At 50.2% G+C, this 15,788-nt stretch overlaps 1 protein-coding gene across 1 annotated transcript in view; it reads right to left on the minus strand.

The window, feature by feature from the left end:
• Window positions 1-15,784, minus strand: part of PCYT2 (phosphate cytidylyltransferase 2, ethanolamine) — a 34,667-nt gene extending 18,883 nt beyond the window's left edge. The window contains exons 1-3 of the mRNA XM_066587693.1: window positions 15,648-15,784; window positions 7,198-7,286; window positions 4,346-4,507 (exon numbers count right to left, since the gene is read on the minus strand). Coding sequence (XP_066443790.1) covers window positions 4,346-4,507; window positions 7,198-7,286; window positions 15,648-15,727 — 331 coding nt within the window. The 5' untranslated portion in view covers window positions 15,728-15,784. The remainder of the gene's footprint in view (window positions 1-4,345; window positions 4,508-7,197; window positions 7,287-15,647) is intronic.
• Window positions 15,785-15,788: the final 4 nt, after the last annotated feature.

Here is a 15,788-nt window from a genome sequence, read left to right on the forward strand (position 1 = left end):
ATCAACGTTATCGTTGAGGAGATGGACTCCATCTTGAATTTTCTGTATCTGATGCAGGTGTTCAGAGGTTTTAGGTTCACTATCATCCGCTGTTTCCCACAGGGTTTCCTTACTAGGAAGAGCCTGGAATAATGGCCCTGAGTTTCCTCGTTTTGCGGCACGGGGGATATTGCATTTAGTTGTTGCAGGTCCCCAACGCTTTGCCTTAGTAGGTGTAACTGTTGTTTGGAGCCTTTCTTCTGGGGAGGGACACCAGCTCTATCCGGTATCCCTGCTGTAAGATCTTTGGGATCCATGGGCTTTCGGAAATCGCGGCCCCTTGATCCACAAAGCTCCCCAGCCTTGCCCCTACGGGGATGGCGTCAGGGTCTCTGCTTTGGCTCCCCCTGGTGGGGGTTAAAGAGGATGTTCCTTCCTCTGCCCCCCTTGGGGTAACTCCAGCGGCCTGTCTTGCCCTTGCCTCGGTAGGCCTCTGGCTGTTGCACTGGGGCCCGGAAGAAGGTCTTCCCTCTGGCTTTTCTTCCGGGGATCCCTTCTTTTTGTCGGCCGCCTTCTCTAGAATCTTGTCAAGGTCCGGTCCGAACAAAAGCTGGCCGTAGAATGGGAGGGCGCATAGCTTATTTTTTGAGGCTAGGTCGCCTGACCACGATTTCAGCCATAGCACTCTTCTGGCTGAGTTAGACCGGGCTGTAGCTTTCGCCGAGAGTTTGACAGTCTCGGCCGCGGCGTCCGCTAGGAAATTTGTTGCCATACGCAGGATCGGAAGGGAATTTAGGATCTGTTCCCTCGGCGTCTTATTGGTTAGATGTAGCTCCAGCTGTTCTAGCCATACCCCCAGAGTTCGCGCCACACAAGTGGCTGCGATCCCTGGCCTAAGTATGTTTGCCGCTGCCTCCCCTGATTTCTTTAGAAGGCCCTCAGCTTTGCGATCCATGGGATCTTTTAACTGTGCGGCGTTCCTCAAAGGGCAGGGTCGTTTTCCTGGCTACTTTGGCCACCGGGACGCCTACCCTAGGTACCTCCTCCCAGCTTGCGCAAACTTCCTCCTCGAATGGGTACCTTCTTTTTACCCCTCTAGTGGAGAAGGAGCTTGCGTCTGGTTTCCTCTACTCTTTTTGGATTATTTTGGTGATATTCTTGTGGACAGGGAAGGTATGCTTGCGCCTCTCCCCTAGTCCCCCAAATATCTCATCTTGTAGGGTACGTGGTTCTCTGGGCTCTTCCATTTTTAGTGTAGCCCTGACTGACTTAATCAATTCCGTTAAGTCGTCCTGATGGAATAAGTATCTTTTGTAGTCCTCCTCATCTGAGGACTCCTCGGCCGCCTGTTCCTCTTGCTCCGACCCGATAGAACTCTCGGAGTCGGAAGGCTCGTCAGGAACATACGCCCTTTTCTGGCGTTTCGCTGGCGGCGCCAGCTGTGACGTTAGGGCTGATCTAACCTCTTTTTTCACCAGCTTCCTAACGTCCTCCCGATTCCTCTTTAACTAGCCTAGCTACGCATGCCTTGCATAGAGGCCTCTGGTACGTAGCTGGCAGTTTTATCCCGCATTCCACGCATTTTCTGAGTTTTGTTCTGGGGGGGGGGGGGGATGTCTTTTTTATCCTCCTGACAAATAAAGCATTTTTGCGGGTAAATATGCAATTTTTCCATACACAATACACTGGATAATTGCATTGTATTTTTTGCCGCACTGGCTGCTGAGGCTGAGGTTTCAGCTGTCTCTGGGGTTGGAGCACTCATTACTATACCGGTGCTGCAGACACCCTTCGACCTGTAGTGCTGGTTTGTTCTGGCTTCTCTCAGGTTCCTATTTATTTATTTATTTTAATTTTTGCGCTCCTGCGCTAAGCCCCGCCCCCTCCGCTCCTGATGCAGACGCGATGACGTAATCGCGCTGGACACGTGACGCGGCGCCCCGCCCCCTGATGTCGAAGGGCTTCCTGGAGCGCCGCGCTGTAACTTCTGCAGGGAGGACGAGGGGGACTGAGGCTCCCGCTTTGTACCCCCCATGGGCCACCGCGGGAGGAACCTGGCCCGGGGGTTACCCCCCCATGTGGCGTCCCGGGAGTCGTCTGGCTTGGAAGGGAGGACAGGCTGACCCACTGCCCCCTGATCCGCCTGTAAGTAATCCTGGCTGGCTTCTCCACCAGCTCCTCTCAGAGATCCTGCCTCCTGGCAGGACAGGAAGACACTGAGGAAAGTGGGGAAGAGGGGAGCTTTTAACCTCTCAGTGTGTTCCTGTCCTATCAGGAGGAGGCAATCTCAATTGGTGCTGTCGTGGAGACGACTGGGGAAAATATGATATCAACGGAAACTCAAAAATTTTCATGTAGCAAAACTGCCTACCAGAAGACAGTTCTTGTTGACCATAACAACCAATCACAGCATAGCTTTCGTTTCTCAAGCTGCTGAGGTAAAACGAAAGCTGCGCTGTGATTGGTTGTTATGGGCCACAAGGACCGTCTTACTGTTAGACAGTTTTGCTAAATGAGGCCCAAAAAGCTTTATTCTGCCGTAGTCGTTGCTTGGGGAATATGAGATAAGATGGCTGCCAACAAGACAGGAGAGCGTTTCGTGTCCTCGATTTTCATATCTACCAGCCCGTTATAAGTGGGCAATATTATTTTTGAACTAAGTTTGGCAATGATACCCCTAGCATGCACACAATTTGTAAGTTTTACTCCAATTTTAAGAAAAAGGTTGCATCTGTAAGCGACCGTCCGCCAGTAAGCGTGGAAAGAGCGGAGTGAGTCCATGCAAGTTTCACAGGAAGTCCATAGAAATCCGTTAGATCAAGCAGGGAATCGGACGTCCCTCCGCCGTCTGTGTGGCAGATTCTGTGCAAACATTTGAGATGTAACTTCTACCGGTTGTAATGGTTTCCGGCCTTAAAACCGGATGGCAAAGCGTGGCGACGTTCTTTCTTTGATTGGATGCAAACTCTAATGGAAGCCGATGGCTTAATGGAGTCTTCAGTGTTTAGTGAAGCCGCCTTCCACCTTTCGGGCAACAAACGTAGTGTCAGAATGTGGGGGAGGGAAACCCACCTGTATACAAGGAGCGGATGACCGACTTCCCCGCGGTGTGTTTTGCGCTATATCCTGCAGGAAAGCATCTGGCCCCTTCTTCATCCAAGAGGAAACAATCCCGGGGATGCCATACTTGACATGGCTTCTGCTGCAGCCGGAACAAGAAATCTAACAGGGCGGTCCCCCATCCACCCCACTGTCACAATGACGTCAGAACTGAACTCATTACATGACCAACATACAGATGGGTCGGCCATGCAGGTTGTGATGATAGTGAACTTCTTCTTTGGCCTCCACATTCCCCCAGACATTGTGATTTTTCGTCTGGGGGAGTGTTAGAATCTATATGCGCTCCTTACCACCCACCATACATGATCCACAACACGTACGGCAGCAGCCTGACTGCAGGCTCCATGTGTGTCCAGTAATGAAAAATCATTTGTAATAACCCAGTATATTATACAGAAGCCAAAATGGTTTCTAGAAACAATAGAAGGTATCCATAAAAACACAACGCCTCATACAGTTACAATCAAAATGATGATTACCGCTGGAACACAGAGGGCAAAGAAAACGCTACGGGTCCTAAGGATAAAATGAGTTGTATCGCTAAGCCGTAAAAACCATACTTAGAGCACCTCAGTTGTGCGCCAACTATATCTATTCGAGACAAATCCAAAACCTAGGAGTACAAAATAAGGAGGACTTCTCCAATTTTAATGTGACTGTTGTAGGCTCAAGACCATCTCGGGGATGGCTTCTAATGAGACAATCCCTATAGTGGTCGTCAATATCAACGGTAATAATGGTGTTAAAAAGTAGTCTAAAAGGGTAACGTAGTAAGTTAGGCTGAAAAAACAAAGACATATGTCATCCAGTTCAGCTAATTCCACCCCCCTTTCCGAAAAACAAACAAAAAACTAACAGGTCTCAGTTATTCCCACTATGTCATAGTTTTCCTCAAACATTATTACTTCCAGTTCCTCAACCTTATTGTCAGCCTTCTAGCATTATTCACCAAACAGTTTAGAAGGTTTTGATTATTGACCCCAATCAACCAACTCTTGATGAGTCATCTTGAGGATCGGTCATCCATAGTATTTTCCTGGAAAACCCCTTTAATATAAATTATATATTCATTCTAAGCAAACTATTTTGTTAGGATACGGTATAAAAAAAATGTCCTTATATCATTATCAATTTCAGGGGCGGTCTAGCGAAATAGCAGATTCTCCATACTCAATGGTCACTCCGATGACGAGTGTGATTAGATCGATATGATATTGATCTCATCCCGTTCTGATCTACTTACTTCCGTGGACGCAGAAGTCACAGTTATACTTGTCCAGGGTTTCCAAGGTGGTTACATAGGGAGCTCCGGGGACAATCTCATCCACCCACTTAATGGCTTGCACCATCTTGTAGCGTTCTTCTTGTGTGAAGACTGGTGGGCCCTTGTGACGGGAGATCTCCTCTATATAGAAAATATAGAAACGCCATCAAAGAACTAGACTTCATCAGTCACATTCATTCACAACCGCTGATAACAGAACCGGCCAGAGGGAGCAAATTATACCATTCCAAGGCATACACGCTTATCTCTGCTCATAACCCCCACACGGGACACTCCAGTATCTTCATGCCACGGGAGCTGAACATGTAGGAGATTTTTTATCTTGGAACCCTCTTGTCACCAAGTTACAATGAGGGTGAGCAGAAAAATCTTGAAACAGCCAGGAGGGGCGAGATATGTCGAATTAAGATACCAAGGTTGCCAGCGGCACCGTGACCCATGACCGCACTTCTTCTAATGCTACGCTAGAAACTTTTCAGTGTATGCAAAGTTTAGCTTTAACTGCTAGGACTCTGAAAGCGAACACGGCCACCGGGGGTTCCCAAACATTGCTACGGTACACCTCTAGGATATGCCATAACATTACGATTAGTGGGGTGCATCTGTGATCACAAGAAAGAAGAAGTCTGAGCAAAAAAACAAAATCGCAGCAAACGTTGTACCCGATATGGCAGATGGGTCGGAGGTTAGCTGTGCAGGTAAAACATTGTGAAGGACCAGCAGCACTCAAGTGAGGATTGTTGGGATTCCGGCCCATGGACCCCTGCAATCAGCGATTACCTGACTTCTATAGGATCACATATTTAACCCTTTCCAATCCACTGTCTGACGTCTGAAGACATTATGATTTAAGGCTGTACAGCTTTAATGTTGGAAGACGTCCATTGGGGTTCTCTTACTGTATATTGCCAGCCTCTCTGCCGTCGGAGCCTATCCAACGTGTCACCTCATGCAGTACTGGCTTTAGCCAGCAGATAGCGCCGTTGTATAACGGCAGAAAGAGTAAGCCCTCTAGGAAAACCAGGATACAAATTGGATTGGAAAGGGTTAAAGGCTATCCCATCCGCTCACACCGGAGATGAGATTCAACATGTAGATTTCTGCAGCGGACGACCTGCGATCATTCACGGAAAATAATTGTGAACTATCGCAAGTGTTTTTGCACACGGATGTACGCTATGCACAGCGTATCGTCTGCGCAAATGAAAGCTCTCTTCCATGCAGACAATGCGCTCCAGTCAGCATTCCGGCTTTTCTATTGAAGTTTTGAACGCTTCGTTGCTCATACACAATATTAACTACGTATGGGCGACGGGGCATCCATTGACTTCAATGGGAGCCGTCCACGCTGGAGCCGTGCAAAAAAGAGAACATGCTGCAGTTTTTATTCTACTTGTGGGAACCGCAAATGCTATCCGCACGTCTGAGCGAGGCTGCAAAAAGTCATGCCTTCCAATGGGCACCTATTACCGATTATTGTCCGTGCGGGTGTCGATCACGGATTGCACAATTCAGATCCGCCAGCGTGAGCCCGGCCTTCTAGATCCAGCTTATTCTCATGCAAGGCAAATCCCGATCATGTGTTATAAGAGCACCGACCGCGGCCGAGAAGAGGAAGAAGCCATGGCATGAACAATTAGACAGAAGGAATGTGCAGGTCCTCAGACGGTCCTGCAGAAAGCCTTACTTGTAAGGGGCTGTGCCAGGACTGCAAGCTATACCCCAGGCACAGAATAGGGGATATGGGCATATTGATGGGGGTCTACCCACTGATTCTGAGAACAATCCCTCAGATATGGGGGGAGTCCTTCTAGGACCAGCAGGTGGAAGCTTCTGCGGCAGTTATATAAGTGGGTGTGAAGCAAGGGGTTCTTTAGTATATAGGGGGTCTTATACACGGGCCGATAAATCATCCAGATTCCTGGATCCAACAAGAAGGTTAACCATTATTGTGTAATCGCACGTCCCGGCCGAACAAGGAACGAATTGTTCATTCGTCGTTCGGTTTCTGCATGCAGGAAACTGAACGAGGAATCATCCCCTGTAAATGGGTTTCCCTGAAAATAAGACGCTGTCTTAAATTAATTTTTGCCCCCCAAAAAGGCACAGGGTTTTATTTTCAGGGTGGGGTGTCTTATTCTAATTGCCTAGCAGGCGCCGCTGGTTCTCTCCCGCTGGTCTCCAGGGTGCCGGCATGCTTGCTTGCAGTCCTCGGTGGCCCACAGAAGATCGTAAACTCTGCCTCCAGAAAGCGATGGCTCTGATTGGTTCTTGAGCGCCGTGGCTCAGCCAATCAGAGCCATCGCTTTCTGGAGGCAGCGTTTACGAGCTCCGTTACCAGCAAGTGATCCTCTGTCGGTGGCTGAGGACTTCAAACAAGCCTGCCAGATCTCCGGAGATTAGCGGGAGGAACCCGGACGGCACCTGCTGGGTAACATATTGTTTTTGGTTTTTTTTTTAAATGTAGTGTAGGTAGGGCTTATATTTCAACCCCCCCCCCCCCCCCCCCCAAACAAAAAAAAAAAAAAAAAATCAGGGTAAGGCTTATGTGGTAGGTCCTATTTTTGGGTACACAGTAGTATCACGTATGAACGACTGCCTGCTTACTGCGGATAGAGTCGGGCGGTCTGGAACGATCCCCGTCCCTCTCTGCCTCCATTCACTTGCGATACTCGTTCCTCTGTGGAAGCATGGGAATGATTATTGCTGGCATGAGCTGTTGGGCACCTGCGTCTGAGCGATCGCCCCGTGTGAAAGGGCCCAAAGTCGTACCCTGCACATAGCATACAGCGGTCAATCACATCACTTACCATCAGTGTGCACTCCGACGATCAGATAGTCCCCCATAGCCCGTGCCTGGCGCAGCTGGTTGGAGTGCCCATAATGTACCATGTCATAGCTGTGCAACAAAACAGAGAATCTCATTCATTTACTGCCGCTAATCCTCTGATGCATGAACAGGCGAGAAGCCCTTCCACGATGGAATAGAGATAGGGACTAAAAGTAATTGTACAGTACCATTTACTGATCAACTCCCTCTAAAATGGGCAAAAAAACCCGGATATCTAGAGATTTTTCATTTTAGGTTTTAATTGGCTAGATATCAAGCAGACCTTTACGGACCATTACTTCACCCCGAGCAACACAGAGCTGATGGGTCATCGCATCTCTACAGTCCGCCAGCAAGCTGTGTACACGGTTAGGGCGGCTTCACGCGGGCGTATGCACTCTTGTGCACAACATATCTGCGCTATATACCAGATGTTACAAATCGTGTCCACTTTGCTGTGCGGAGAGTCCGCCCCGTGTGAACCCACATGGGCCTCATGTCTAAGGCGCACACAGATTTACCCAGCGGAAGACCTGTGTATCAGTGCGGGAATTACTCTTAAATGCTTATCAGCGATCGTGGATGTACTGCGGATCATCCGTGCGGGAAAAAAATCTGCAACCCCCACCTCCCTAAGGCCGGCTTCACACGGCCGTGACGGGCTCCGCCGCGGAATTCTGCGACGGAGCCCCCCCCAGAGACCGACCCCAATACTCACCTCCGGATTCGGCGTCCTACGTCACGCAGGACGCTTCGGCATGACGCGCCAGGCACGTCACATGACACGCCGGCCGTGTCATATGACGTGACGGCGGTAGGTGGGGAAGCGGTTTCACGCTATCTTCCGCTGTGCTACAGCGGAAGATAGCGTGACGGACGGCTTCCATTGACTGCAATGGAAGCCGTCCGCGTGTACACCCGCGGCAAACAGAACATGCCCGGGTGAGGACGGGAGATTTCACGGTGCGGAATTCCACGATGGAATTCCGCACCGTGAGCCCTGAGCTATTAGGTTCAATAGAATCTAATAGCTGTGGCCAACGCAGCGGATTTCTGCCGCGTGATACGCGGTGGAAATCCGTCCGTGGGTAGGAGCCCTAACTGATTTTAACCTTCAAAGCCGCAATTGTATTCGCAGATGCACTGCGGATCGTCCGCACCCATTGACTTCTATTGAGCCCATCCGCACGGAATGGAGCGTGCAGCGATTTGTTTTCTGCACCAAACTGTCTGCAAGTCAAATCCGCATGGTTAAATTCAGCTGCGGATGCCAATGCTATGAGCACTTTGAACTGCGGATCTTCCGTGCGGGTTCCACAAATCAAACCTGCTAGTGGACCTTGGGCCTGAGGGCCCCTGTCCACGGAGCAGGAGGGGGGAGAGCTGACAAGTCTCTGAAATGAGCCTAGCTAGCATCAGCTCACTGCGGCAATCACAGCATGCCGCAATTTAAATCCTGCGAGCGGAGAATTGCTATGATTCTCCGCTTGTGGACGCCGGCTGTGCTTTCCATCAGTTCTCCTATGGAAAGCTTAACAGAGTGTGATCCGTGGTCGATTTATTGCCCATGGACAGGCAGCCTAACATGTCATTTCAGTTCAGCAGGCTTCCCCAGTCACTGGCCCCCAAATTGAATTGTATACAGCGAGAGATTGTATACAGTCATCGCTTATCCACATATAAATAGTGCATGGCTGATGGATTCTATATCTTCTCCCACAGCCCCTTCCATGGTGGGCGCACCCCCCTCCCCTTGTCATTTTAGAGCTTCCTTAGCCTGCAGGTCCCATACAGATGTGTGGCAGTATTGTACAAATCGGTAACATCAGGTTTTGGGAAGGTTTTTAACCCCCTTTCTTTTCAGCATGTCTGACAATGTGGCTTCCGAATATACCCCAATGCTGACAGCGCTCTAATTAAAGGGGCAGGAGCAGTAAATACACAGCCCTGGGCGCTCCTCCAACAGGCTGCTGGAGGGATCAGGCTGCTCTCAGCAGGATCAGCTGGTATGGCAAGATGCCAGCCTGCTCTACCCGTCACTTGTCCCTCCAGGGAACCCATTAGTACAACCGGGTGTATATGAATAGTTTAACCCCTTAGCTGATTCTTTGGCTTTAAGGACCAAGTGATTTTCATTGCTGCATTACAGGAGCCCCAACCTGCTGGCAGCCATAGGAGGGCTTGTGTCTTATGGGACAGGTGGTATACGTTAGGGACGCCCCTCTGGGGTACCAAGAATGTGCGGTATAAAACTTTTATTACAATTTTTGTCAAGGGCATGGAAAAAATGTCCAGAACTTCCACCATTGTTTTGGGGCTTTGTTTTTATGGTGTTCGCCGATTGATAAAAATAACGTAAACCGTTCTCTCAATCAGCACAATTACTGCGCAGGAGGGATTTTTTTAATTTTTACTACATTTGCACAATAAAAACACATTTTCAAGTAAAAATGTAATCAGCGTTGCCGCTTTCCAAGACCCATAACAGTTTTTTTTCTCGTAGCGGAGCCGTGCGAGGGCTTGTTTTTGGGAGAGAGTTCTAGCTTTTCTTGGTACCAGTTTGAGGCACATGTGACTTCTAGATTGTTTTTTGTTGCATTTTTTGGGAGGTGAACAAAATAAAAAAATAGCACATTTTTGCATTGCTTTTGAAAGGTAATTTTATGCTGTTCATTACACGGGATAAATAAGATATCTGTATTGCCTGGCTCATTCTGAACACGGTCATACCTATTGTGTTGCTATAAAAAAAAAAAAAGTTAAAATAAAAAAAAATTATATTTTACCCATTTGAAAAGTTTTTGTGGAAAAAAGGGTATATTTTTAAAATTTATTATTTTTCTTTAAATGTCAACTTTTTTTTAGTCCTTCAAGAAGGCTTGAAGATGGGATGGTTAGACTGCTAGTATAGTACACTGCATTACTTGTGTAGTACAGTCTACTAAGCCTATGACATCAGCCTATCAGACTCTTCTAGAGGCGGGGTCTAATAGTCTGAGTTAAGCCCAAGGCAGCAAATACCGCCCATAGACATGCTTTGCAAAACGCTTTTCCATGTGTGTTCGTGTAAAATCACAGCATGCCTTATTCTAGTGCGAGCCTCACACGGACGGCTTCCATTGCGGTCAATGGAAGCTGTTCAATCCTGCGGTGATTTGCCGTGGATCCGCGTCATTCTCTGCACTGCGCACGTGCGGTGGTGCGCCAGCCGGCATATCCGCAGAGCAGAGATAAGACAACTGACAGGTACGCGGGGGGGGGGGACACTACCGGGGCACGGGGTCTGCTTCCGCTGCGAGGTCTCGCAGTTTGGAAATCCAACCCGGACGTCTGCATTTGGCCTTACACGGCAAAAAAAAAAAAGAAGAGGCGTTTGTCATGTTTCCAGCTGCCATGGGAACCCATTGGTACCTTGTGATCGCACTGTAGGGTGCCAACGAAAGACAGAAAGAGCCTCCTCCCCGCCATCTGCTTAGATACGGCAGTTGCTATTGATTGCGGCATGTAAGGGGTTAAACTGCCAAGATCTGAGTTTTTTTCGTCCCTGGTGGTTAGAGCAGGAGCCTGGCTGTCAGTAGCCAGCCAAGCGACTGCCTAAAAGAGATGTACGTGCAGGTTTAAAGCCCATTAGTGAGATCAGTAAAAAGGTGTACTGCAGTCACTGAGGGGTTAAGAAGTCATTTCTCAAATGAAGAGCATAGTGAATGTTATTTATACCGCCCAAACCCCCAGCCGTAACGACAGCGCAGCCACTGCCCCCTGGAGACCGCTACTACGCACAACATATCTGCCGATCTAGGTGCGCAGTACCGAGTACGGCTCTGTCCGGGGGGCTCACGCGCTTCACACCTATGTTCGCTATCTATTTCTTCTAAAGGGGCCTAAACGTATGTTACATATGACAGCCTTGGTGTGCCCCCCCCCCCCCCCAGCAGGGCGGCGCTGCGACCACTTCTAGCGGGAGTGATGGAGCCGCACCAACTGACACATGGAAGCATCGGCCATAAATGCTGAGAGCCAAGCCTCGGTCATGGGGTCGGCCTCGTCCAGCCGGCACATATATCACTCCGGTGAGATTTTTATTCTCACACGGCGGAATCCCGCTGGAAATCTTGCGATTTTGCCATAGCGAAAAACCAAGTCATTTCTGCCAGGAAAGCGCAGCGAAAAACCTAACACTTAGGCCCCGCGCCCACGGCAGTCTGAAGCTCTCCACAGCATTGCTATGGAAGGCGCCGGCCCCCCATCCAAGAGTGATTCTACGCTCGCGGACGGCAATTCGCAGCATGCTGTGAATTACCGCGATTCTCCGCGGCCAGCCTATCAGATTAGGCTGACCTGTGGAGAACCGTCTGCGGCTCCTGTTCCCAGGCAGTGGATCTCCGCCGCGGAATACCGCAACGCCCGTGGACAGGGGACCTTAAACCCCCAAGATTAAGGCTATGAGGCCCATCATAAAGGCCACGGGCCGATTGTAATTGTAAGACTGTATATTAATAGTGGCTGCAGTAATAGGCAATGCCCGTAGTAGTCCACGGACTAATAGCAGCCCCTGAGTCTGTGACCGCTGGCATCTGTGCTGTATACAGGACGGCGCACGCAGACCCCGGGGGCAGCAGTCACAGAATGTGCGCCACCACCGCCGGACCGCAGCTGCAAGGGAAGTGGAGTGCCCGTTATGTTGCTGCGTGGCCGGCGGATCACATGAAATGAGGCGGGGGGCCGGGTTCAGCCTGCAGGGGTCTTGTGTCTGACAGTGTGCTATAGGCGATAGGACATGATGGCTGAACCCCTTTAACCATTCGACTGCAGCAGGTCTTTTCTTTCACTTGCTTCCCTTATTCTGATGCACTGTACAGTAATAACCCCGGTCAACTTATTATAAGACCCCGTTGATGATCCCGCTCCATTCGCCCCGTCCTGAGCAACGTTCCCCTATACTGGTTGCATTCTCCCACGGCTCCAGGTATCTAAGGAGCAGCCGCCGCCGTGCACCCCCTGCGGGCACCGAGCAGGGCAGCCGCCGCCGTGCACCCCCCTGCGGGCACCGAGCAGGGCAGCCGCCGCCGTGCACCCCCCTGCGGGCACCGAGCAGGGCAGCCGTCGCCGTGCACCCCCCTGCGGGCACCGAGCAGGGCAGCCGTCGCCGTGCACCCCCCTGCGGGCACCGAGCAGGGCAGCCGTCGCCGTGCACCCCCTGCATAGATGACACACAAAGAGGCACAAAGTCCATCATGACAAGACAAGTGTGCCCGTGCCAGAACCGCGCCACCGGATCACCAATTAACCCCTCAGTAGGCCTTTTTACTGACCTCACTAATGGCCTCTACACCTGCACATACATCTTTTTGAAAGTGGTGGCTCAGCTGACTGACCGCCCGGCTCCTGCTCTAACTGTCAGGGGAGGAGAACCTCAGATTGGGGACGTTTAACCTCTTACATGCCACAATCAACAGCAACTGCAGCATGTAAGCAGATGACAGAAAGAGCCCTCTCCCTCTGTCACTCATCAGCACCCTGCAAAGAGATTGCAAGGTATCAATGGGTTCCCACGGCAACGGGAAGCCTGACGAAGGCCTCAGCGTCCGCCCTGTAACTCAGCCTATTAGACCGCGACTCCAATAGAATCTGATAGATTGCCATTGAAGGCCGTACGCAGACGGGCGGGTTGGATTCTACGTCCGTGCGTACCCGCTTTCTTTTTCTCTGTATGAGCAATGACACGGAATCCGCAACCTGGTGGGAGGGCAGCGGGTCGAACGGCTGCCATTCACTTCAACGGAAGCAGTAAGTGCCGAATCCACGCAAAACGGAGCATGCTGCGATTTTTCCTCCCCTTGTGTGGAGAAAGAATCCCTTTTCCGTAGCATGCTATGAGCGGACGATCCTCGCCATTAAACGAGCACATTGTCATGTTGTCTTGAGGAAAAATAGTGTTAAAAAAAAAAAATTCAATAAAGTTTAAGTAAAAAAAAACAACAAAAACATTTTTTGCCCACAAAAGAAGTTTTAAGTGGCTAACAAAAAAAAATAAATGACAAATATCATAATCGGTATTCCTGCATTCCTAACGACCAATAAAGTGTAAATACGTTAATCATCTCGCATGGCGAACGCCGCAGGAGTTATTTTAGGAACGCCAGAATTGCCATTTTTCTTTTATGCCTTTAACAAATTTTTGGACGTTTTCCCCACCTTTCCCCCCATAAGATGTACTACAAGGTCTACAGCACATTATATGTGACCCCAGCGTGCGGCCAGTAACTATACAGCGTGGCCATATGGGGACTCTGTAGGACCTGCCAACGACTCATGGCTCCTGCAATGCGATGATGGGAATCGCTCGGTCCTTCAAGCACAGAATAGGCTAGTCGTTAAGGGGTTAATAAAGTGCCATTACTTGGTGCCAGCTCTAGGCTGGTACTGTGTAACCCATAAACAAGGGCAAAGTCCCAGACACATCACATCAAACGTGTCAATAGATCCCACCTCTGCCATTACAGGCAGCCGCTACGGGAGGGGGTGCAGCTCACAAATAGGAGGAATAACCAGATTTTGGGTTGGGGGGAGGGAGTGTGTGTGTGGGTGGGGGGCAGGGGGACAAGTCTCTGCCCACCCACTACATCCCCTAGACTAATTATCACATGAGCCGGCCTCACAGGTTCTGACTGCAATAGAAAAGAACAAATTCCTTAGACTGTGCATTGTGCCGCCCCTCTGTTATTCCTCCTGGAAATGCATTACTGCAATGACAGCTGGCTGTTACCATTCCTATAGCCCAGTAAGTGTGACAGGGTGAGGGTCAGACCGCTGACAGGAAGGAGGGTTAACCCACCGTCAGTTTAGTCACACTTCCCGGAGGAATAACAGAGGAACGGCACAATGCAAAGTTCAAAAGTGCTTGAAAAAGTAGCTTATAGGGCGAGTACTTCGTAAGCAGTCACATCCGGCGCCCGGCCCGCAGGAACAGAATTGTCTTTCTGCACATTTTTGATAATTATAATTGTAAATAATTAAAAATTTCCGCAGCTTTTTATTCTACTGGTTTTAAATCAGGTATTTCAAGAGCTCCGATTGCTGTCAGTGAACGGGAGCACTGCTGACATCTAGGATGTACTTCACAGCTGAGGGTTTGCTACAAGTGTATGTGGTAAGGTAGCTTTGCATGGAAGGACTGTTCCACCGACCATTGCCGCTCACACAGAACGCAGGCGGTGCGCGACAAAGATGTCTTCCGGACGCCCGCTTCTATTCACTGCAAACCTGCAGTCGTCCATCGCTGACCAGCTGCCTGCTCACACGGGCTGATAGTCGTTTGGTTCTCAGGGGAGCTACAAGCCGATCGACTCCGCTAAGTAAGCGATTCCTTCCGCAGTGCCGTCAGCGACCGCACAGGATGGCCATCGCGCCGTTTCCAGCGACTACTCGGGTCACAACCGCCCCATAAGTCTGAGCGCTGCTGCGGAAGCCGAATACGGAAGAGGCACAAGTCTCACCTGGTAACACCGAGCGTTATGTCCGAGGGGCCGCCACACCGCTATCATCTGAACGAGTGACATCGCAGCTCGCCGTTTATACAGGCAGATACATCGCAGCTCGGTCAGGCGTCACACTGGCTGTATACGTGCCGGAGAGGACGGAACCGGCGCCATTTATACCGAACGGTGAGCGAGTGAGCCACGATGGGATTTATGGCTGCAGAACAAGTAGGAACGGCGAACGGATTGCGGTTGGTCGGTCGCAGCATTTACACTCAATTACCGTTCATTTTCACTCGCTTGAACAATTTTTCCCCCCGATACTTGCTCCCTGTCAAAGGGCCACAATGGCGCAACAAGGGGGATGTGGGTCCAGCGCAGATCACACCTGCGGGGGGCTTCACCGGCTCCGTTCAGTTTTTTGGAATAGAAAAGCGGGGGAAAAAGAAAAAAAAACCTTAATAAAAAAAAAAAAGTTTCCTTTTTTACCGGATTGATTTCAATGAGTTAAGAGGGGGGAAAAAAAAAAAGCAAAATGAGCGTTTTTGAAGGTCCGTTGAAATCAGTGCAAAAGGGAAAAAAATATTATTTCTGCTTTTGTGTCCCAAAAACAGAACAGACGAAAAGCCGTAACGCGGGCACGAATGGGCGCTAACCGCATGCAGCCAAGACCCCACCAGCCAACGACTACGTGATCCAGACGATAAGCCATCCGGCTACTGGCTGCCGCAGGTGGCGAGATTTCAGCAATATCCAGTCACCACAATGTGGGAGCGCGCAGGATTACAAGGGTCTCGGTTGATGTCCCCATTCACTGACAGCAATCAGAGGTCTTCAACAAGGGAGAGCAGTATAAAGCCCAGCGCACACCCGCAGGCGGCATCCTGTACTGCAGACCGCCCAGTGTCACCCGCCCACCGACCTCCGCCTCCTATGCCCGCCCGTAGCTCACCAGCCGTCGCACCACACCCGCACGGTCCTCCGGGAGAGCGCCTGCTGCGGGGTGGGCTCGCCATGTCCGTTCCGAATCATGTTAGGACTTTAATGAGGTGTCAACCAACCGGAAACGTCCCACAAGCCGAAGGCAGCTCCC

The sequence above is a fragment of the Eleutherodactylus coqui genome, chromosome 13 (genome assembly GCF_035609145.1).
Source record: "Eleutherodactylus coqui strain aEleCoq1 chromosome 13, aEleCoq1.hap1, whole genome shotgun sequence".
Lineage (NCBI taxonomy): Eukaryota > Metazoa > Chordata > Amphibia > Anura > Eleutherodactylidae > Eleutherodactylus > Eleutherodactylus coqui.